The 24,589-nt window shown below is 44.9% G+C and overlaps 1 protein-coding gene across 1 annotated transcript in view; it reads right to left on the bottom strand.

The window, feature by feature from the left end:
• Positions 1-3,765: 3,765 nt before the first annotated feature.
• Positions 3,766-24,589, bottom strand: part of HTR3B (5-hydroxytryptamine receptor 3B) — a 37,257-nt gene continuing 16,433 nt past the window's right edge. Inside the window, exons 2-8 of the mRNA XM_054441392.2 lie at positions 19,515-19,559; positions 19,076-19,185; positions 18,484-18,653; positions 17,847-18,004; positions 7,659-7,869; positions 6,094-6,276; positions 3,766-4,947 (exon numbers count right to left, since the gene is read on the bottom strand). Of these exons, the coding sequence (XP_054297367.1) occupies positions 4,712-4,947; positions 6,094-6,276; positions 7,659-7,869; positions 17,847-18,004; positions 18,484-18,653; positions 19,076-19,185; positions 19,515-19,559 (1,113 nt within the window). The 3' untranslated portion in view covers positions 3,766-4,711. The remainder of the gene's footprint in view (positions 4,948-6,093; positions 6,277-7,658; positions 7,870-17,846; positions 18,005-18,483; positions 18,654-19,075; positions 19,186-19,514; positions 19,560-24,589) is intronic.

The raw sequence follows: 24,589 nt of genomic DNA, 5'->3' as shown, positions 1-24,589 counted from the left end.
CCCAAAGTGCTAGGATTACAGACGTAAGCCACTGCGCCCAGCCAGATTGTAAATGTTTCTTATCAGACTTAAGATCTGTATTGATGTTAATTCTGGTGCTTGTCAACTTTTCCTGAATTCCGAAAGGGAGGAGGGCATCATGAGGCATTTTCGACCCCTGCTTCCCATCATGGCCTGAACCCCAGTCTTTGGGATGTCCTCACTGAAAGGATGGAGTCCATTCAGAAGGCTGGGGGCCCTTAGAATTTTATTTTTGGTTTACAATGTTATTGCTTCAGGATGCAGACCTGACTCTGGGGCTTTGAATGAGTTCTGGGCTGCAGTTGAAATTAAGGCCACTTGGCACTAGACAGAGAAGTGTACAGGGGACCAGTTTGGTGGCCAGGCTTCACTCTTAAAGGGCTGCTTGTTAGAGGCTGATGTAAAGAACCTGGGCAATGTCATCTGAGAATGGAACAAAGGTGAGCTTCATGTGAGATGGAATGGGAAGTCCCTTTGGCAACCCTTGCCACACAAGTTTCTCTGTAAGGAGGCATGTGATGGCTTCAGCCCTTGGCCTTTGGATCCTATAATAGTGGAACAACTGGGGGAGTACCAGAGCCCACGACTGGATTCTGATAGAGGGAGCTGGAAATCGGATCCCACACCAAAAACTCAAGACTGGAGTCCATCTGTTGATAGCAAGCAGGTCTTATCTTTATTTTGTGATGCATTATTTACTTTTCTTTTTTTTTTAATTATACTTTAAGTTTTAGGGTACATGTGCACAACGTGCAGGTTTGTTACATATGTATACATGTGCCATGTTGGTGTACTGCACCCATTAACTCCTCATTTAACATTAGGTATATCTGCTAATGCTATCCCTCCCCCTTCCCAAAGCACTTTAAACTTTTTTTTTTTTTTTTTTTTTTTTTTTTTTTGAGGTGGAGTTTAGCTCTTGTTGCCCAGGCTGGAGTGCAATGGCATGATCTCGGCACACTGCAACCTCCACCTCCTGGGTTCAAGCGATTCTCCTGCCTCGGCCTCCCGAGTAGCTGGGATTACAGGCATGTGCCACCATGCCTGGCTAATTTTGTATTTTTAGTAGAGACAGGGTTTCTCCATTTTGGTCAGGATTACCTCATGTAATCCGCCCACCTCAGCCTCCCAAAGTGCTGGGATTGTAGGCGTGAGCCACCGCACCCCATTATTTACTTTTCAAAGCATTGTTCAATACATTCTTTCATTTTGATCCTCATAACTCTGTGATAGGGGTAGAGCAAATATAAACAGCCCCAATTTCAAATAAGGTAAGTTGAAGTCTGAGAAGTTAAGCTCACGGAGGTCCCCTGGCTAGATAATGGCAGAGCCAGGACCATAATCATCAGGACTCCTGACTCTGACACTGGTGCTTTCTCTATGACATAGTTGGGAAGGAGAGACACCCCACAGTGAGGAGTTCACTGCAGGCCTTTTCCTCCTTTCCTCCTCTGTTAACTGGAGGAGGAAGTGGAGAAAGCCAGAATCGACATGGATGGGAAGCTAAGGTGACATCGGGACTGTGATGCCTAACTGAACACATCAAAGCAGAGGACGCCAGCAGTAGAAAGTAGGAAATGAGGAAGGAAACAGGTGGAGGTTTGCATGGACACTTCCTGTTCACAAACTTCTTATGTTCCTCATTTCATTAACAGCAGCAGTGGAATTTCATGGACAATTGGCGCTGAGCACTAACTGGGAGGTAATGAGAGAGGGAGGATGCAGGTAAAGGCTCTTTGAATTTAAATTCTTTTTCTTCTGGGGGATGGAGGGGGGCAGATTTTTCTAAAGGCAATTTTAGTGCTGGAAAAAGTTTCTAGCAAACAGCTTTTGGACTTTTGTGTCTTCTGCTGACAGCGTTAAGACTGATGACTATCACATAGCCCACTCTTTTCTACCCGTCGACCTTTAGATGATGGCACCAGATGAGAGCGAGAAGGATGCCCAGAGACTGGGGGTCTGACCTTGGATAGATTTTGCCTCTCAGACTTGGGAAAACACACTAGATATATGTCCACTATCAGCAGTGAGCTAGAATGAGTCTCCTGGCAATAGTTATTGCAGAATCACCATATGATATAAAACTCTGTATGGATCTGGGCATAGATGGGGCATTAAACGAGAAGGAGAAAATAGGGTAACTATTCTAGGAGTGTGTTGTCTACATGACAAACCACAAACACACACACACACACACACACACACACACAAGGGCATAAAACATTCAAAGGGAGAAGGATATAAGGTAAGGCAAGACTAAAGGTAGAGATAAGTGGGGAGTCGGGGTGATTGGGTGAAAAGGCAGTGGGGAAGAAGGCTGTTTTGAGCAGGGCTCTAGGACAGAGTTGAAATACAGATTGGAGAAGCAACAGAAGAATATGTCAGATAGAAGTAGAAGCTTAGATGGAAATAAACCCTTTCCCGAAGAGGATGGCAAGTGGGTTGGCTTGGCTGAATTGAAGACTCTGTGATAGAAAACAATGGAAGAGGCAAATAAAGTTAAATACAAAAAGAAGGCCATTTTGTGGGGCGGTTGAATTCTAATCTTAGGATTCAGGTTATGAGGCCACAATACATATTTGGCCACTGGAGAGTATCAGCTGGAAGTTGATTAGTTACCCAAGTGCCAGGGTGACAAGGACTCTCCTGTTCTGGATGGGTGAGTGTGGACATAGATGGGAAGCTAAGGGGCCATCAGGACTGTGATGGTTAATTTTATGTGTCAACATAGCTAGACCATGGTACACAGATATTTAGTCAAACTTTATTCTATATGTTTCCGGGAAGGTAATTTTTAGATGAGATTAACACTTAAATCAGTAGACTTTGAGTAGAGCAGATTACTGGCTATAATATGAGTGGGCCTCATCCAATGAGTTGAAGGCCTTAATAGAAAAATACTCACCTTCCTGGAAGAAGAGGAAATTCTGCCACTTTTGGACTCAAACTGCAACTCTTCCCCAGGTCTCCAGCCTGCCCGCCTACTCTGCAGAATCTGGACTTGCTAAACCTCCAGAATCACTAGTGTTATGGGCTGAAATATGTCCACTCTGTCTGCTGCCCACTCCCCAAAATTCATATGTTGACATCCCAACCCCTAGTACTCAGAATATGACTGTTTGAACATATAGCCTTGGAAAAGTGATTAAGGTTAAAAGAGGTCACTAGGATGGACCCTAAGCCAACAACACTGGTGCCCTTGTTAGATGAGAAAATCTGGACACAGACAGGAGCATGTGCAGACGAAAGGTCATGTGAAAACAAAGCAAGAAGTCAGCAGCCTGCAAGCCAAGGAGACGGCTCAGAAGAAAGCCACCCACCCTGTTTGCACCTTGATGTTAGGCTTCTAGCTTCCAGACTGGTGAGAAAATAAATCTCTCTTAAAGCTACTTAGTGAGTAGTATTTCCTAGCTGACTAGTTCAGGGACAGTGGATTATAACTTCCTTGAAGCAAAGGACCGTGAACTATGCCTGTCCTCCCACTCCATGCGTTGCCCCTTGTGTGTGGACTAAATTATGTGCTAGACTGGGCTTAGAAGCCTTGGCACCTGCTACTAAAATACAAAAAATTAGCTGGGTGTGGTGGCATGCACCTGTAGTCCCAGCTACTCAGGAGGCTGAGGCAGGGGAATCACTTGAACCCGGGAGATGGAGGTTGCAGTGAGCCAAGATTGCACCACTGCACTCCAATCTGGTGACAGAGCAAGACTCTGCCTCAAAAAAAAAAAAAAAAAAGAAGGCTTGGCACCTGGGTTCTCTCCAGTGGGGATGCACTGCTGAGGAGGCACAGGAAGAGGGTGGAGGCAGTGGACTTAGCTGGGAAGTGGTAACAAGAGCCTCAGGAGGTGAGGGATATGGCAGGAATTTTATGCTCTGGTTGGTTGGTACCAGGTTGACCATGGGAATCACATCAAGTGAATAATAACCTGTGCTGACTTATTTGTGTTCTCTGGTGTGCCTAACATAATGCCTAGGACTTAATACTCAATAAAGGTTTTGTTGAATGGGTGACTGAATAAATGGCCAAGGCAGGGCTAGAAGATGGAGCTATCTTACATTTTTTAAAAAACTGCTTAAGCATACATAGATGCATGTGTGTGTCTAGAAATCTTCTGGAAGAAATTACTAACAGTGGTTACTTTGGGTGAGTGGACTGGGATAAGAAGGAAAGTTTACTTTTTTACTGTATACTCATACTGTTTATACATTTTCATGAACATATGATTCTTGGGTCACACAGCAGACTATTAGGTGCATGAAGCTGGACTCAATGGAGAGGCAATGAAGGCAGAAAGCCTTTTATTTTATTTTTTTTGAGACAGGGTCTTGCTCTGTCGCCCAGGCTGGGGTGCAGTGGTGCAATCATGGCTCACTGCAGCCTTGAAATCCTGGGCTCGAGCAATCCTCCCACCTCAACCTCCCAAGTAGCTGAGAGTACAGGCATAAGCCACTATGCCCAGGTATTTATTTATTTATTTATTTATTTACTGGTAGAGATGTGGTCTCACTATGTTGCCCTGGCTGGTCTCGAACTCCTGGGCTCAAGCAATCCTCCTGCTATGGCCTCCCAAAGCACTGGGACTATAGGCAAGAACCACCACACCTGACCCAGAAATCTTTTTAACCCACTATTATTCCCCCTCCTCTCTCTCCTAAGTGCCAGCACAATTATTGAAGAACACTTCAGTCTTCACACGCCACCCCACAGTGCCCAGAGGGAGCACAGAGTGATGGTGTAGATCCCCAGCATGAAAAGGTAGCTTTGGAAGAGCAGTCGGTCAAAGCGGGACAGGAGGACCAGCCACTCTGCCTCCTGTTGGTCTGTCTGGTCCTGAGTTTGGAGGTAGTTGCTGATAGATTGAAGCTGCGACCAGACTTCCTTCAGGGTTCCTGGCTGGGCCAGGTGCTCTCCATACAGCGAGGACTCTGTGTGATGGAGGAAAACACCCTGGGTGAGCCAGGGACTACCAAGACCCACCTGGACTTTCTCTTGAAGCTGATGGCCTCATCCTTCAAGGAAAGTTGTAGGTGAAACGGAGTAGTGGGTTGTGTTTGGGTTGGGTACTCTCCCCACCCTATTAGGCGAGGCAAAGTTGTACTGCAGGAAGCCTCGGAGAACACGTCAGAGCTGTATTACGTAAGCAGGGTGTATGTGTGCTAGATCCGTCCAGGAGATTTTCTGAGCTAGAGGTCAGCCCAAATGGACTCAGCAGGAGCTTTAGGGGCTGGGATGATTCTTATACTTGTTCACATTAAGCAACTAGAACCTAAATGTACACAAGCTCCGTGTATGCATGTGTGCATGTGCATGCCAGCACTGTGCTATTCTGAAATCAATGGCTCAGTCACTTTGGGTAATTGGTTAAAATTGGGGATAAAAACAAACAAACAGGCTGGGTGTGGTGGGCTTACACCTGTAATCCCAGCACTCTGGGAGGCCGAGGTGGGTGGATCACCTGAGGTCAGGAGTTTGAGACTAGCCTGGCCAACATGGTGAAACCCCATCTCTACTAAAAATACAAAAATTAGCAAGGCATGGTGGCACACGCCTATAGTCCTAGCTACTCGGGAGGCTGAGTCAGGAGAATAGCTTGAGCCTGGGAGGCAGAGGCTGCAGTGAGCAGAGATTGTGCCACTGCAGTCAAGCCTGGGTGACAGAGTGAGACTCTGTCAAAACAAAGAGTAACTGAGGGCCTGAACTTCAAGCCAAAATTAGACTTTCAGCTGAGCGCAGTGGCTCACACCTGCAATCTCAGCACTTTGGGAGGCAAAAGAGGGAAGATCGCCTGAGCCTAGGAGTTCGAGACCAGCCTGCGCAACATGGCAAAACCCTGTCTCAAAAAACCAAACCAAAACAAACAAAAAAAACAACAAAATGAGACTTTCTAGAAAGCCAGAAGCAGGCAGCCTTCAGTCTCCAGAGAGATAATATAAAATGCCACACCCAGGCTAAGAAGCAGTTGTTGTAGGTTTTTCACATAGGCCAACGCAATACCTAGTACATCACCAACGGGAGTGAATTTTTAAGGTGATCAATCCACACAGGGGAGAAACACAAGGCTTCTCACACACCTGTTACCACAGCACACTGGGCCCTGGGTTCCACTCTAGGCCTGTCAGCTTCGGTGTCTCCTCGAAGGCACAAGAAGGGCTGCTCCTGTCCACCACGCCGCTCATCATGGAGGAATTTGACCAGCACGATGGACTTAGCTAAGCTGAGAACCAAGAAGGCCATGCAGATGGTGAAGAAGTGCCCTGAGAGAAGCCAGAAGAGGTGCAGTTAGCCTCCAGTCTGAAATGCAGCATCAGATTTTTTTGTTTTCTTTAGGGACAGGGTCTTGCTCTATTGCCCAAGCTGGAGTGCATTGGTGCAATCATGGCTCACTGTAGCCTTAACGTATTGGGCTGAAGTGATTCTCCCTCCTCAGCCTCCTGAATAGCTGGGACTACAGGCACACACCACCACACCAGGCTAATTTTTTTTTATTTTTGGTAGAGACAAGGCCTCAAGGCCAGACGTGGTGGCTCACACCTGTAATCCCAACACTTTGGGAGGCTGAGGCGGGTGGATCACAAGGTCAGGAGATCCAGACCATCCTGGCCAACACAGTGAAACCCCATCTATACTAAAATACAAAAAATTAGCCGGGCATGGTGGTGAGCGCCTGTAGTCCCAGCTACTCCGGAGGCTAAGGCAGGGGAATCTCTTGAACCCAGGAGGTGGAGGTTGCAGGGAGTGGAGATCACACCACTGTACTCCAGCCTGGAGACACAGCAAGACTCCATCTCAAAAAAAAAAAAAAAAGAGAGAGAGAGAGAGACAAGGCCTCACTATGTTGTCTTGAACTCTTGGGCTCAAGCAATCCTCCCACCTCAGCCTCCCAAAATGTTGTGATTATGGGTGTGAGCCACCGCATCTGGCTTGCTCTTTTGTTTTTTTTCCCTTCCTTCCTTCCTTCCTTCCTTTCTTTCTTTCTCTCTTTCTTTTTCTCTCTTTCTCTCCCTTCCCCTCCCCTCCCCTTCCATTCTTGCTCTGTCACCCAGGCTGGAGTGCAGTGGTGGGATCATAGCTCACTGCAGACTCAAACTTTTAGACTCAAGCAATCCTCCTGCCTCAGCTTCCTGAATAGCTGAAATCAATGGCTCAGTCACTTTGGGTAACTGGTTGAAATTGGGGATAAAAACAAACAAAGAGGCCAGGCACAGTGGGCTCATGCCTGTAATCCCAGCATTCTGGGAAGCCGAGGTAGGCGGATCACCTGAGGTCAGGAGTTCAAGACCAGCCTGGTCAACATCGTGAAACCCTGTCTCTACTAAAAATACAAAAAATTAGCCAGGTGTAGTGGTGTGCGCCTATAATCCCAGCTACTCGGGAGGCTGAGGCAGGAGAATCGCTTGAGCCCAGGAGGCAGAGGTTGTAGTGAGTATGCACTGAATGCCCTGTTGATTTTTAAAATTTTTAGTAAAGTCTCACTATGTTGCCTAGGCTGGTCTTGAACTCCTGAGCTGAAGTGATCCTCCCACCTTGGCCTCCCAAAGTGCTGACATTACGGGTGTGAGCCACCATGCCTGGCTAGCATCAGATCTTTCACAGGGGTCATGTAAGATGAGTGTCCAGTGACCCCGAGGCTGCTTACCAATCAGAGGGGTGCTCCCTACACTCCGTGGCACCTGGTTGGACATGTTGACCCTGAAGACGGTGTAGCCCACCAGCACACTGGTCTTGAACACAATCCTGGCTCGGCAGTTGGGTGGCAGGTAGAAGCTCCCCAGGTCCACCAGCATGAGAAAGATGCTAGGAATCAGCAGACTCACGACATAGACCAGGGGGTGCCTGCGCATCACCACCTGGCCAGGAACAAGCGGTCTGATGAAAAGAGGATCTAGGCCAACAGACTCAGATTTGGCCAAATTCATAGCCAGGAATGCTCCCCGAAGTCCCAATGTTTTCGCATAATGTGAAAAATCTGTCTAATTTATCTTAGAAGTATGTTTCAGGTTACTTTTTGGTTTAGAAAAGAGAAAAAAAATCCTTTAAGTTTTACACAGAGCTAATGTTAATATTATTAATAGTTATAATAAGAAGCAGCAGCTAGCATTTACTTACCACTTGCTGTGTGCCAGGCACCAAACTCAGTGGCTCATAAACTTAACTGACTCAATCTTCACAACTTTAAGGGCTGGGTATCATTAACTTCATTTTACAAACAAGGAAACTGAGTTTCAAAGAGGTTGAATTCCTTGTTTAAACTCACACAGCTGGTAAGTGAGAAACTGTTTTGAAACTAAAATCTTCCTTCTGAAACCACTTATTATGCAATATATTGTATTACTTTTGTGTGTGTGTGTAACGGAGCTTCGCTCTTGTTGCCCAGGCTAGAGTGCAATGGCGCGATCTCAGCTCAACCTCCACCTCCCAGGCTCAAGAAATTCTCCTGCCTCACCCTCTCAAGTAGCTGGGACTACAGGTGTGCGTCACCACGCCCGGCTTATTTTTTGTATTTTTAGTAGAGATGAGGTTTCTTTCCTTTTTTTTTTTTTTTTTTTTTTGAGACGGAGTCTCACTCTGTCGCCCAGGCTGGAGTGCAGTGGTGCAATCACGGCTCACTGCAAGCTCCACTAGAGATGGGGTTTCACCATGTTGGCCAGGCTAGTCTCGAACTCCTGACCTCAGGTGATCCCCCTGCCTCGGCCTCCCAAAGTGCTGGGATTACAGGTGTGAGCCACTGCGCCTGGCCTATTGTATTACTTTTTGGTCTAATCTAGCTTCTTCCTTGGATTCTGAGCTCCTTAGCACCTGTGTGTCTATCATTCTGGGCAGGAAAACTTGCACAATTAAATTTGGAAGTTTGAAAAGGGCTCAAAAATGAGACTATTTGCAAGGTGTGAGCAGGCTTTAGGGAAACCACAAGATGGCGGGCAGACCCCTGGGCTTTTGGGGGACTGGGTGAACTGTTACCACCCTTAGGCCTGAAGGAGCCAAGGACTGGAGTGGTGACCAGACCTGAAGAGAAAGCTGTGCAGAGGCTGCCAGACAGGACCTGTGGTTTTCTCTTAGCCTGCCTGGTGTTGACTCCACTGGGGCAGAAATGGAGAGCTAAGTACCCCCTCTCGGCCCTCCTCCCTCCTCCCATCTCCTGCCACTGCTTCCCCTGCCCGCTCCCTCTCCCCACTGGCCAAACATGACCAGCGGTCCCATCTTTGCAAGACACAGCTTGGTCTCCAGGAGCACAGATGCAGGGGGTAGAGGAGCGGGTCTCAGTGGAGGCCATCTGAAGCTGTCCTGCTGGCCTGCACTGTGCTGGCCACACAGAGCTGCTCTTGTAGCTTGGAATTTGGGTCTCATAAAATTACTACTATTGTTGCCATTTTTTTATACCTCACTTCTTTGAAATGATGATGGGAAGTGTCTTTAATAAGCACATACACTATTCTCATCCTTCTTAAAGAGAAACGGGTGAATGGCAGGGCTGCTTCCCCACTATGGCCTGGAATCTCATCTCATCCCATCTCTGGGGTAATGATAATCCCCCAAGGGGCCAAAAATAAGACCTATCTTATAGTGGGTCTTCAATAAATGTTTATTAAACAAATGAGTATTCTGGGCCCTATGCTGTTGGATTTGGACAAAAATAACATTTGAAATCTCCAATTTCTCTGATTCACCAAACAATGAACTGCTCAATACATGTCAGATAGTGTGCCGGACGCTTTCACACATATGGTGTGATTTATTTAATCCTCACTGCAAACTTGGTAGGTAATAGCCTCTACTTTATAGATTTTCAAAAGGAAAGCTGAGCTCCCTTAAGTGAGTAAGTCGAGTAAGGGACAGAGCTGGGATGTGCCCCTACATCTTCTGATTCCAAGCCCAGTGCTTTTTCCCAGGACAGGATAGCTACAACTCTTGACCTGACCAGACCTCTGAGTTGAGTGCAGGTTCTTCTCCTTCATCCCCATCTCCCACTGGAGAAGAGGTCACAAAGAAATGAGCCAGAGATGAGGGCAGAGATGAAGTGCAGAGGCCAGCGATGGAGCAGGAGGTGCCGGGAGAAGAGCTTGGCTGGGGGAGATGAAACATCACATCACCTTGCTGATAAGAGTGGGGGCTCTCCAGCCATTGGGTCTGGGAGCACATCCTGACTCTGTGGAGCTTGGCAAGCCAGAGTTGTTTGGCGGATTGTCGTCTGGCTGTTGTCATTCACATTAAACCATAATTGGCTGCAAACACCTAAACCAGAGCGACACTCACTGCTTTGCAATAATCTGGTTAAAACACATTTCTACCAAAGTTCAGTCAACAAGGAAAGCAACAACAAAATTAATTGTCATCAGCCTGCACCCCTCTAGCTCCTGTCATCATGCAGTGGCTGAGATGGCTGTGGTTAGGTAGGGGCAGGAAAAAGGGAATCAAGTGGACAGAGTCCATGGGGGTTTTATGTTGTGGCCCAGTCTGGGCTATTGGTGATCTAGCCTTGTGGGGTCGGGGTGACGGGATGACCACCCCTGCTGACTCTGGAGGGTAGAAATGGGAACACTCCCTAGAGACTTGGCAGATACTACACAAAGGGGAAGAAAAACATAAGCAAAGTACAAGAAGGCATGTTGGTTAAGCAGAAAGAGCCCAGACTCAAAATCAAGGGGACAGGCCAGGTGTGGTGGCTCAGGCCTGTAATCCTAGCACTTTCGGAGGCCAAGGCGGGTGGATCACTTGAGGTCAGGAGTTCAAGACCAGCCTGACCAAAGTAGTCAAACCCCATCTCTGCTAAAAATACAAAAATCAGCCAGGTGTGGTGACACGTGGCTGTAGTCCCAGCTACTTGGGAGGCTGAGGCAGGAGAATTGCTTGAACTCAAGAGGTGGAGGTTGCAGTGAGCCGAGATCGCGCCATTGCACTCCAGCCTGGGCAACAGAGTGAGACTCTGTCTCAAAAAAAAAAAAAAAAAATCAAGGGGACAGAGTTCCAGAGCCCCTTGATTCCAAGTGTCTGCACAGGCTAGTTTAAGTCCCCCTGGGTGATGTAGTCAACCCCTCCATGCCTTGATTTCCTCCTTTTTCAAAAAGCAGTTTACTTTTGCCTCGCCAAACATCTTGGGTACAACTGAGATGAGCAGCTGTGCTCTCTACAGCACATCCCTACGTAAAAAAAAAACAAGCTGAGATGACACCTCTCCACCCAGAGGCTGACACAACAGCAAATGTATGTCTGGGATGGAGCCGGAGATGGATGGTGTGGCCCCTCAAGGTCCCTGATTTCCAAGAAAGTGCAGGTTTATCAGACCACATGTTCCCTGAGAAATCATCTGAGGGAGAGCTGTGGCAAGAGCTAAGAGGTTAGGAGGTAGGCAGACTTTGTGGATATGAGCCTATGTAGTCACACAGAGCCTGCTCTTGAAAGGGCCCTGCACTTGGTTTAGTGCTCCACTGGTGCTATTTTGAAATTCTTAATAATGTTTGAATAAGGGGTCCTGCATTTTCATTTTTCACTAAGCCCTGCATATTATTAGCTGACCCTGTCAGAAGGATAGTCCTCACTGGATGTCAACAGTAAATGAAGGCAGAGGGAAAAGACATAGGGACAAGGGTGGACAATTAGCTTCTGCTGTAACATAAAGCAAAAACATCTCTTGTCTTTGTTTGGCTTATAGAATCGTAAAACTAGATAGGCCTTCCAAAACCACCTCATCCATTCTCCTACCTTTAGGAAGGATGTTCGCATTTCTAAGACACACAAAATAGTACCTATAGTTTTGGGTTTTGGTTTTCTTCCAGAAGAAAGAATCCACCTTTTTCTTGTGGTTATTTAGGGGCAATGTTGCCTGTGGACTAATTTTTTTTTTTTTAGACAGTTTCGCTCTTGTTGCCCAGACTGGAGTACAATGACGCAATCTCCACTCACTGCAACCTCCGCCTCCCAGGTTCAAGCGATTCTCCTGCCTTAGCCTCCTGCGTAGCTGGAATTATAGGCACCTGCCACCACACCCAGCTAATTTTTGCCTTTTTAGTAGAGACAGGGTTTTGCCATGTTGGCCAGGTTGGTCTTGAACTCCTGACTTCAGGTGATCCACCTGCCTCAGCCTCCCAAAGTCATGAGCCACAGTGCCAGGCCTAGACTAATTTTCCCTGCAAACCCAGTGCAGCCTAAATAAACTCGAATTTCATCATATAGTTTTCAGAAATTTTTTGTTTTTATTATCTCACTGGCTAATCAGAGCCTTTTATTCCTTTGTTCAATAAACATTAATTGAGCATGAACAGGTTGTCTGGTACTATCCTAAATACTGAAGTTAGTACTATTAATAAGACAGTTCCCTGCTCTTATCCCATCTTGTAGGATCAGGAAGCAGATTCTGGTGATTGAGTGTTTCATGAGTCAGTTGCAGGAGAGAAATTTTGCCCCAGAATGGACCATAATCAAGGTCATTACCTGCTTTAGATCATTTAAACAATGAGATTTGGGACTTTTTGAGTTTATATTTAGATGATATTTTGGACTTAGAGTTGACACTGGAATGATGCTGGGTTAAACTTTGGGGGATGTTGGGATGGGGCTGAATGTATTTGCACATGGAGCAGAAGTGAATTTTGGGTTGCAGACTCTACTAGGTTGAAGAGGACCCCCAAGAATTCATGTCTTTCCTGGAACCTCAGAATGTGACCTTATTTGGAAATGAGATCATTGAAGATGTACTAGAGTAGGATGAGGTCATATTGGAGTAGAGTGGGCCCTTAATCCAATGTGACTGCAGTTCTGATAAGAAGAGAAGAGACACACAAGGAGAAGGCCATGTGAAGATGGAGGCAGAGATGGGAGCAACACATCTACCAGCCAAGGAACACCACGGGTTCCTGGCAACAACCAGAGGCCAGAGGAGAGGCAAGGAGCAGATTCTCCCTCAGAATGCCCAGAAGGAACCAACCCTGCCCAAGTCTTGATTTCAGATTTATAGCCTACAGAACTGCAAGAAAATGAATTTCTGTTGTTTTGAGCCACCCAGTTTGGGCTACTTTGTTATGGCAGCCTTGTGACACTAATACACATGACCTGCCAAGTAATGCACAGTGGGCAAATGGCAAAGAATGGACCAGAATATACTGCACTGCCTTTAGTTGTGTGTCAGCGTGATATGGGATTAGGCACATAGTTTCTGGAGTCAAGTTGCCTGGGTTCAAGTCCAGCCTCCACCAGTCACCTTGCAGCCTCCTGTAAGTTACTTAACTTCTCTGCACCTCGATTCATTTATTTGTAAAAATGCAGATACTTGGATCACCCATCTCCTCGGAATGTGAGGATTATAGGTACAAACTTTAAAATGATGCTTGGCATAGAGTAAGTGCTCAGCTTTGTGGTTATTGCTATTATGTCTCCCTGGGCAGATTTTGGGATCTGTGATAGATGTCAGGAACCTTCATTTATTCATCTTTATGTCCTAAGTGTTCACCATGGAGCCTGGCACATGGTAAGAACTCGAAAGATGTTCATTGAATTGTATTGGACTCTGGTAGTAACGCTACTTTTAGTTCCAATATAATGGAAGTGTGGAGTTAGCCCGAATGGAGGCTATCCTCTTGAGGTCAGTCTTTCTGAGGGCGACCTCTCTGCGGATCACGCAAGAAGCAGTGACTCCTGCTTCTGCTGAGTAGAAGGCATGTCACCTGCTCAGTGTGACACTGCTCTCCGCAAAACTGCCCCTACCTACAGCTCATCATTTCTAATGGACTAAAGGAGCTGGTGCCTTTAAATTCCCACAGAAAGGGAAGAAAAAGCACTTTAGTTTCAGTCCATGTTCCCCATTAGACACCCTTCAGGTGTTAGCAATATTATGCCACAATTTCATTATCCATTAAAGCCAGGTAATAATAAGTACACAAAGGTATTTGGAGCCTATTGATGTTAATGAAAGAGATCAATCTAATTCCGAATGTGTGTGTGGAGAGCTCCTTGGAGATGGAATAGGCCCCAAGGTTAGCCTGTAATTGCCTCCTTGATGGTAGACCCCACCAGTACTCAGTTTCGCATGACCGTCTTTATGACACAGTTGGAATTTTGATGCCTAGACTCCGCTTCATACAGAAGAGCCCATTTTCCTCCTCTCCAAAGCCCCTCCCAGCATTCCCAACTCAGAAAGAACAGGAAAGTTGCTGCCATTTAAGCACCGGAGTCAGAGTTTCTTGGATCTAGACTATGGGTTGCGCTGGATTAGAAAAAAGTCAGTCCGTGATTCCCACATCACTTGAGTGACCCAGAAAGGATATTTAGGGCTCTAAATTCTCTCTCTCTCTCTCTCTCTCTCTCTCTCATATGATCTGCTGGCACTTAGAGGGATCTTGATCTTCTATCAAGTTTATAAGCTGCATTCAATAAGTATCTCAACAAAGTTACTCTACCTAATCTAGAAAAAAAATTGTAACAGAAAAAGAGGATAAATGAAGCAACTTTCTTTCCCAAATGCCCCCTTTGCATTTTCTAGGACACCCTGTGTGCACCCCAATTCCTGCCCAAATAAACACTTTACTTGGTATGAGGATATCTGTGGTTGGGCTCGGTTTAGTTTCCACAGCTGTCCACCCTTTTCCATCCAACACGAGTTCCTAAATTGTATTCCTACCTCCTCCCACTTCTACCCTCATTCTTTAAAGAAAAAAAAAAACAAACCACTGCCTTGCAAAATCAAATGCTCACCCTGCTGTTTCTGGGAACCAGCACCTCCAATAATATATTGGAGGAAACCTCCCCTCCCATGGCTGCTGGGCCGGGTCCCAGGCTGTACACAGACATCTTTGTAGGGAGAAGTGCCTGTGCTCTGGGCCCCCTGTGGAACGTAGCCTGACTCCAAAGCATCCGTGGTGTCCTCTGATAAACAATTTGTGTCCCAGAGTCGGCAGCTATGATTGCACATTAGCTGAAACTCATGGGGCATCCGGAGCACTTGATTTAGTATAAATGGCAGCAGTGTACCTCAAGCCAAGGGCAAGGATGAATTTAGAATACATTATTGCTTCTCCTGCCTTCCCTATCTGTCCCCAACCTCCCGCTGGGCAGCCTGGACTGAGACACAGCCGGTGAGTAGATTAAGAGGAGATGGTCCTTTGCTGTCAGGACCCTGGCAGGCCCAGTGTTGGCATAATAGAATCAGGCTCTGAATTTCACATCACTGGCTAAGGGCTGTTGAAGGAAACCCAGGTGCCTTGGTTGCTAAATTCAGAGTGAGATGTCTGGTATGGAGTAAGAGAATGAGCCTAGGCTCCGTGCATAGAGCAGAAATGCATGGAGGCTGAGCGAGGTTGGGAGGCAGAAAACTGTGATCGTCACTGAATCCACTTTTAGGCTTTCTAAAGCTGCAGAATTGCTCCTGAGTCTGGCTTCCTGTCCCACCAAATATGATCTGTGACTCTACTCAGGATTCTCTCCCTACTCTGCTCCTGAGGACCAAGGCAGAAGCCAGCCCTGCTAGATAACCCACGTCCACCCCCGGGGCAAAAGAACCCATGGAAAAGTTCCAAGAGCATGAAATCAAATAGCACCTGCCTCCAGCACACTTCCACTTCAACACATACCCAGGGGGGAAGCATGGCAGTGAGGAGAGCAGAGGAACTGGACCATGGCTCTGAGATCCAGGGAAGCCTCCCCTCCATTAGACAATCTTCTCACTGTCTCTGTTCATCATAATTAGAATGGAGATAGTATATAGAAAACCTTCAGCTGCTGTTGATGAATTAACATTTAGGGTGAAGGAGGGTGACACGTAACTACAAATAATAGCTGCTCTATGGAGAGAGAGAGAGTGTGTGTGTGTGTGTGTGTGTGTGCACATGTGTGCCTGTGCATGCAAGCACATGCCCTTGTTTACCTGCCCCATCTCTTTCCTGTGTTTGTCTCCTCCGTGCAGTGTAGGTAATGGTGTGTGCAGTGTTCTCAGGAGCGCTTGATAGGTGACTATGTTCCACCTTGCATGTGCTACTCCTTCACATTTCCGTTTAATGCTCTCCATTATTCGGGCTGCATTAATAATGTTTGCAGGCTGATATCTTTAAAATTAATGAGGTGTTTACTCCTAGCCAGGAAACTCATTGAAATTTAAAAAAAGAAAAAAGAAAAAAGCTTGCTTGCTTTCCTTCCCTTTTCCTCACAAGAAAAGTGGACAAACAGGACACAATGCAAGTTTTGCTTAAAACCAGGCAGAATTCTAGGCAAGAGCCCAAAGCCCACCATCAGGAGGGTATGAGTTGTGATTAGCTACTAGCCAGCATTACACATCAGTCAGGTTCAAACCACAACTGTGTCTAAGAGGCTCAGATTTAAGAGCTTTGCTGAAAAGCTGTATACATCTTTAACCAATTGAGGGATACCTGTAACCTCAATAATAGTTTCTTTCTTTCTTTCTTTTCTTTCCTTCTTTCTTTCTTTCTTTCTTTCTTTCTTTCTTTCCTTCCTTCCTTCCTTTCTCTTTCTTTCTTTCTTTCTTTCATTCTTTCTTTCTTTCTCTCTTACTTCTTTCCCCTTCCTTCCTTCCTTCCTTTCTTTTCTTTTGACAGAGTCTCCCTCTGTCACCCAGGCTGGAGTACAGTGGTACAATCTTGGCTCACTGCAACCTCCACCTCCCGAGTTCAAGCGATTCTCATGCCTCAGCCTCCTGAGTAGCTGGGATTACAGGCGCACACCACTACATCCAGCAAGTTTTTGTATTTTTAGTAAAGATGGGGTTTTGCCATGTTAGCCAGACTAGTCTTGAACTCCTGACCTCAAATGATCTGCCCGCCTTGGCCTCCCAAAGTTCTGGGATTACAGGCATGAGCCACCGCACTCGGCGATAGTTTATTTCATCACCATGCCTTAGCATATCCATTGTACGAGAGCACCTTAGTCTAGTCTAAATTTTCCTTCTTATTCCAAAGGTATGTTTTTAGGATAATTCTTCTTGTGTGCAGTCCCGACCAGCCTGTGGTTTCTATTTTTCAACTGAATCCATTACTTGGCATGAAGGACCACCATTCCCTCAGTACCACCACCACTAGCTGACTTTTTGCAGAAAAGAAGAATGCACTGCTGAATACTAACGATGTAGTTTACCAGTTGTGTGGAATTGCTGCAGACCACATGTCAAAACAGTTTCCCAGGGGGCCAAAGAAGGCAGAATGGCTGCCTCTGGAGTACAAATCCGCAGGCTTCACTGTCCTGTACCCCACCATCCCCCAGTTTCATGCCAGACAAATTTTCCTATGAACAATGCAGCCAAGGGCATTTCCAAGGGTGCATCAGAGGAGTGTGGGTTCCCATCATAATTTTGAGGGAGTTAATTGTTCCCTCTGATCCAGAAGCTACCAGTGGTCTCTGTGGGTCTTATTGGCTAATCCCTTAGGATATTCAAGTTAATAATATTATCATATTATGCATCTGCATCTGGAATTAGTTGATAATTTACTCTAAAAAAAATAGGACAATAATGTTGATGAGAAAGTCTTCACAATTTGTTGTTGTTGTGTGTGGGTTTGTCTGTGTTTTTTCTGAGTAGCAATTAGAAGACATAATGTGAGTATGTGTGGAAAGATTGGAGGATTCCTGCTGTAGGGCATGCTTCAGGCCTCTGGTGTCTGAATACCAGGCCTCTGGTGTCTGTTATCTTCTGGAGGGGCCCAGCTTCTCCCACTGAACCTCTGCTCTGTGAAATGCTGCAATGCAGGTGGATGCTCAGAGCCCACTGAAGTCCCTGTTCTTGGGTGATAATGAATGAGAACATGCAATAGAGCAGAAATTCCTTGGCCCAAGAGAGAAGGCCAAAGGCTGTGGAGAAGCGGGCAACAGGGACAGGTAGTAAACAACCTACATTAAACTGAATCTGTGCAAATCCTCCAGCGCTGCTCTGCAGGATGCTGTATGTGGAGGACACAGATAGAAGTTCCCACTCACTGTCATTCAAAAACGCCTTTTTGTCATGCTTAATGTCTTCTGGGCTCCTCAGAAAGGCCAGATCTACGTCTTCCACTGCAAACAACACAAACAATTGACTTTCCCAGAGAGAAAGAGATGCCAACATCCACCCACTTTTCCAGCTCCCAATTCGAATTCTTCCTCGTTCTCCTGCCCCCATAGGCACAGTCTCCTTGGCCTTATTTGAATTAGGGGGTAGGGATGTGGAACAAAATCTTTCTGGTCATAAAAAAACAACAACTGTGAATTTATGGCTTGGAATACACTCTCTGTAGAATGATGAAGCTTGCCTGCGATTTCTATATTATTATCCATGGCAGTAGAGGCCTAACACTGTGTTTCCAAAACAACGGCGGGGGGCTACAGCATCATACTTGGTCTGGATTACAGCAGGAGCCAAAAAACCGCAAGAGGAGTTTCCAATTTTTAAATAGCCAATTATCTGCAAGAATAAAATAGACCTGAAGGATAGTACAATATCATTTCACCTACGTGCACCAACCTAGCATTGATGGGTATCTCTCATGGTTTACCTGTATGCAGAATGCTCTTGAAGGTTAGGCTGCAATTCTGGACATCAAATGGAAAAGCATATGTCTCTAAACTGCATGCGGAGACCACCTGGATGGGCTTATAGTTCTCAATGGTCCCAGATGAGTTCACATAAACATAGGGAAGGTCAGGGGATCTTTCAACGTCCACACTATATGAAACACAAGAGAACTTGTTGTCACAGAGAGGATCTTGGTCATTTCAAAACATAGGCTGATTAGGAGATAGTAGTGACCATGAGGTCCAGGACCAGCCTAGCCCTGCAAAAACAGAATCGCATTTTCCATGAGATGATTCACCCTGGCGAAGATGAGCTTTTCAGTGACAGCTTCGTAAGTTAACTCATTTGCTGCTATAACAACACAGACATAATGAGTAACCTCAACATTAGTAACCAGATCTGTATCTTAAATAATGTCAACACATGGCACTTCCAACCTGAATACTCTCAACAATATGCTCCCCTTAAACTTGAGAAGCAAAAATGAGCAACACTGACTGAAAGTAAGCAGCAACTAGCCCGACTATACCAAGCAGTCTAAACCCCACAGCAATACACACCGGCACACTTACAACTCATTGATGATGATATCGGGGGCCCAGATGGCACTTAGAGGTAGGGAGATCTCTCTAATCTCATCAAACATGCTGGAGTTCCAGGATAAAAATTCATCATTCCAGACCTGTTAGGAGTAGCCAGAAAGAAAACTTATCAAAATGGGGCAATGTCTGCCTTGCTACAGAACTAAAGAGGCATTTGGATCAATAATCCAATTTATCAGCCTCTTGGTTCTATCTGTTAGGAGAAAGTACTTCCCATCTGAATCCTAAAGATGGTAGTCCCAACCAGAAACCAGGGCCATACATCTTAAATGAATTATAATAAATTAGGTCTGCTGCAGATCTAAGGAACTATAAATACAAAGATAATACCTATTTCTTAAATAACTATATTTTGCAGCAGATCCAGATCAGGAATGCAATATATTTAGAAGAAAACATAATTATTTACCTCTCGGTACCATACACTTGTCTTTAATATTTGATTCTCTGCATCCTGCAAGGCAAAAAGAAAATCCACACCAAATCTTAGAATGTCAATAAATCAAAAGCCAATTCAGCAGTAAGGAAATTCAGAAGAAGAAAATCAAATCTAACCAAATAATGCTGATATTAAAAACATTACCTAGACTCTTCAATACCTAGGTATTCTCAGTTCTTACTTATTATGCACACCTGTCGCTATGAGCTTTACTATATTATCTATGACAAAACAGCACTTTGCCTGCCCTTGACATCTTGAATGATTTGCTAATCTCCTTCCCACTCTAATTAGTTACTCTACCATTAATCAGACTAAAAAATGTTATGTAGTCTTAGTAATTTTGGGCTAAAAAGATGAGACCAAGCTTTGATTTGTAATCAAGATATTATTCATAATCTTTCAATGAGTGTTAGCTCAACTGTTATTGGCAGCCATTCCTGTTAAGTTACCGTATGTTTGGATTTCTCTGCTTATAAAACAGACTGAATGAGCTTATTATAAATGAAACATATTTTAGATGATATAATAGATGTGATTTCCCATGTCTGCAATGAGTCCCTGATATTTTTAAAACCCCCCAAAACAGCAAAAAAAACCCTCCTGGCTGGGCACGGTGGTTCATCCCTGTGATTCCACATTTTTGGAGGCCAAGACAGGAGGATTGCCTGAGCCCCGGAGTTTGAGACCAGCCTGGGCAGCACAGTGAGACTCTGCCTCTACAAAAAAAATTAAAAATTAGCCAGGGGTGGTGGCACACACCTAGTGGTCCCAGCTACTTGGAAGGCTGAGGTCGAAGGATTGCTTGAGTCCAGGAGGTCAAGACTGCAGTGGGCCATGTTTGTGCCACTGCACTCCAGCCTAGGTGACAGAGAGAGACTCTGTCTCAAAAAAAAAAAAAAAAGAAAGAAAGAAAAAAACCCTCCTCACCAATTTTTTTCATATCTAATCTAGTAAAGAACATTCTGAAACTCAGATGTTCTTAGGAATTTTTTAAAAAGGGATATCTCACACCGTATATAAACATTAACTCAAAATGAATCATACACCCAAATGTAAGAGCTTAAACTATAAAACTCCTAAAAGAAACCATAGGAGTAAGTAAATCTTCATGACTTTGAATTAGGCAATGGTTTCTTAGACATGACAACAAAAGAAAAATAAATGAGACTTCATCAAAATTAAAAACTTTTGTGCTTTAAAGAACACCATCAAGAAATGAAAAAGACAACGCACAGAATGGGAGAAAATATTTGCAAATCACATATCTGCTAAGAGGCTTGTATCCAGGATATAAAGAACTCCTGCAACTCAACGACAACAAAAGACAAGCAATCCTGTTTAAAAACGGGCGAGGCCGGGCGCGGTGGCTCACGCCTGTAATCCCAGCACTTTGGGAGGCCAAGGCGGGTGGATCACGAGCTCAGGAGATGGAGACCATCCTGGCTAACACAGCAAAACCCCGTCTCTACTAAAAAATACAAAAATTAGCCAGGTGGTGGCGGGTGCCTGTAGTCCCAGCTACTCAGGAGGCTGAGGCAGGAGAATGGAGTGAACCCAGGAGGCGGAGCTTGCAGTGAGCCCAGATCCTGCCACTGCACTCCAGCCTGGGTGACAGAGAGAGACTCTGTCTCTAAAAAATAAAAATAAAAATAAAAATGGGTGAGAGACTTGAACAGACATCTCTCTAAAGTAGACATACAAATGACCGATAAGCACATTAAAAGACGCTCGAGGTCACTGCTATGGGCCAAAGTGTGTCCCCCCAAAACCCATATGTTGAAACCCTAACTTCCAAGGTGTCCATATTTGGAGACAGGGCTTATAGGGAGTAATTAAGGTTAAATGACGTCATAGGGATAGGACCCTAATCTCATAGGATTGGTGGCCTTATAAGACAAGGAAGAGAGAAAGATCTCTCTCTACCACGTGAGTATACAGTGAAAAGGTGACCATCTGAAAGTCAGAAAGTGGGCTCTCACCAAGAACCAAATCAGCCAGAACCTGGTGTTGGACTCCCAGCCTCCAGAACTGTGAGAAATAAATTTCTGTTGTTTATGCCACCTAGTCTGTGGTATTTGTTATGGCAGCCCGAACTTCCTAATACAATCACTAATCATTAGGGAAATGCAAATCATCAAAACCACAATGAGATACAAACTCACACTCATTAGAATGGCTACTGTTTTTTAAAAAGCAGAAAATAACAAGTGTTGGTGAGGATGGGGAGAAATTGGAACCCTTGTGCACTGTTGGTGGAAATGTAAAATGGTGCAGCTGCTGTGGAAAATAGTATGGCACTTTCTTGAAAAGTTAAAGATGAAATTACCATATAATCCAGCAATTCCATTTCTGAGTACATACCCAAGAGAACTGAAAGCAGGGGCTTGGACAGATATTTATACACACATGTTCATAACAGCATTATTCACAATAGCCAAGGGGTAGAAGCAACTCAAGTGTCCATCGACAGATGAATAGATAAGCAAAATGTGGACTATACATAAATTAGAATATTATTCAACCTTAGAAAGGAAGGAAATTCTATGGCCGGGCGCGGTGGTTCACGCCTGTAATCCCAGCACTTTGGGAGGCCGAGGTGGGCAGATCACTTGAGGTCAGGAGTTTGAGACCAGCCTAGCCATCATGGTGAAACCCCGTCTCTACTAAAAATACAAAAATTAGCCAGGAGTGGTAGTGCACACCTGTAATCCCAGGTATGAGGGAGGCTGAGGCAGGAGAATTGCTTGATCCCAGGGGTGGAGGTTGCAGTGAGCCAAGATTGTGCCACTGCACGCCAGCCTGGGCAACAGAATGATACTTTGTCTCAAAAAAAAAGGAAGGAAGGAGATTCTGACACATGTTACAACATGGATGAACCTGGAGAACATGATGCTAAGTGAAATAAGCCAGTCACAGAAGGACAAACACTGCCTGATTCCACTTAAATGAGGTACCTAGAGTACTGAAATTCACAGAGACCGAAAATAGAATGAGTTGCTGGGGTGAAGGAAGGGAAAGTTATCGTTGAATGGGTAAAGAGTTTCAGTTTTCACTGTTCACAATAGCAAAAACATGGAATCAACCCAAATGCCCATCAATGATACACTGGATAAAGAAAATGTGGTACATATATACCATGGAATACCATGCAGCCATAAAGAAAGAATGAGAACATGTCCTTTGCAGGGGCATGGATGGAGCTGGAAGCCATTATCCTCAGCAAACTAACATAGGAAGAGAAAACCAAACACCGCATGTTCTCACCCATAAGTGGGAGCTGAACAATGAGAACACATGGACACAGGGAGGGGAACCACACACACTGGGGCCTGTCAGGGTGGGGTTTTGGGGAGGGAGAGCATCAGGAAAAATAGCTAATGCATGCTGGGCTTAATACCTAGGTGATGGGCTGATAGGTGCAGCAAACCATGGCACATGTTTACCTACGTAACAAACCTGCACATCCTGCACATGTATCCTGGAACTTAAAATTAAATTAAATTAAATTTTACAAAAAAGAGAAAACAGGGCCGGGTGCGGTGGCTCACACCTTGTAATCCCAGCACTTTGGGAGGCCGAGGTGGGAGGATCAACTGAGGTCAGGAGTTCAAGACCAGCCTGGCCCATGAAACCCCGTCTCTAGTAAAAATACAAAAATTAGCCGGGCTTAGTGGCACGTGCCTGTCATTCCAGCTACTCGGGAGGCTGAGGTAGGAGAATCGCTTGCACCCAGGAGGCAGAGGTTGTAGTGAGCTGAGATGAGCCACTGCTCTCCAGCCTGGGCAACAAAGCGAGACTCTGTCTCAAAAAAAAAAAAGGAAAGAAAAAACATATACTCTAAAACACATTTGTCCAGAATATAAATTCTATAAGAAAACATGTGCAGAGAAAGTAAAAATTAGCAGTGATGATTGTTTTTATAATTTGAATTATGTGAATTCTTTCCTCTATAGTATTATATTCTTCTGTATTTTCTACATATCTACAATAAGTATATTATAATCAGGAAAAACATTAGTATTATTTTTTAAGTTACCAAGCTGTCCCACAAAGAAATATGAATGGCCAGTAATCACATGAAAATGTTTAACCTCAGTAGTAATAAAAGATGGAAAGAATGCTCAAAAAAAAAAAAAAGAGTTTCAGTTTTGCAAGATGAAAGGAGTTCTGGAGACTGAATCACGGTGATGGTAACACAAGAATGTGAATGTACTTAATGCCACTGAACAGTATGCTTAAAAAAGGTCAAGATGATAAATTTTATGTTGTGTGTTTTATGACAAGTAAAAATGATAATGCAAAGTGGATAAAGGATTTGGCTATTTATTTCTCCTAAGGAGATATACAAATGGCCAATAAGCACATGAAAAGATGCTCAACATCATTAGTCACCAGGGAACTGCAAATCAAAACCACAATGAGATACCACTATATCCTCACTAAGACAGCTAAAGTTAAAAAGATAGACAATAATAAATATTGGCAAGGATGTAGAGAAGTTGGAGCCCTCAAACATTGCTGGCAGGATTATTAAGTGATTCAGTCAGTTTGAAAACCAGTCTGGGCTGGGCTCGGTTGCTCATGGCTGTAATCCCAGCACTTTGGAAGGCTGAGGCAGGCAGATCATCTGAGGTCAGGAGTTCAAGACCAGGCTGGCCAACATGGTGAAACCCCTGTCTCTACTAAAAATACAAAAATTAGTTGGGTGTGGCGGCGCACACCTGTGATCCCAGCTACTCGCGAGGCTGAGGCACGAGATCACTTGAACCCGGGAGCTGAAAGTTGCAATGAGCCAAGATCGTGCCACTGCATTCCAGCCTGGGTGACAGAGTGAGACTCTGTCTGAAAAAGAAAAAGAAAAAGAAAAAGGAAAGGAAAGGAAAGGAAAAGAAAGGAGAAGCAGTCTGATATTTACTTAAAAGGTTAAACATACATTTATCATATAATGCAACAATTCTACTCAGAAGTATATAACCACAAGAACTGAAGACATAAGTCCACACAAAAAACCTGTATAAAAATATTCATGGCAGCATTATTTG

Source organism: Pongo pygmaeus, chromosome 9, assembly GCF_028885625.2.
Source record: "Pongo pygmaeus isolate AG05252 chromosome 9, NHGRI_mPonPyg2-v2.0_pri, whole genome shotgun sequence".
In the NCBI taxonomy this organism is placed as follows: Eukaryota; Metazoa; Chordata; class Mammalia; order Primates; family Hominidae; genus Pongo; species Pongo pygmaeus.
This window is presented reverse-complemented; position numbering and strand designations above follow the sequence as displayed.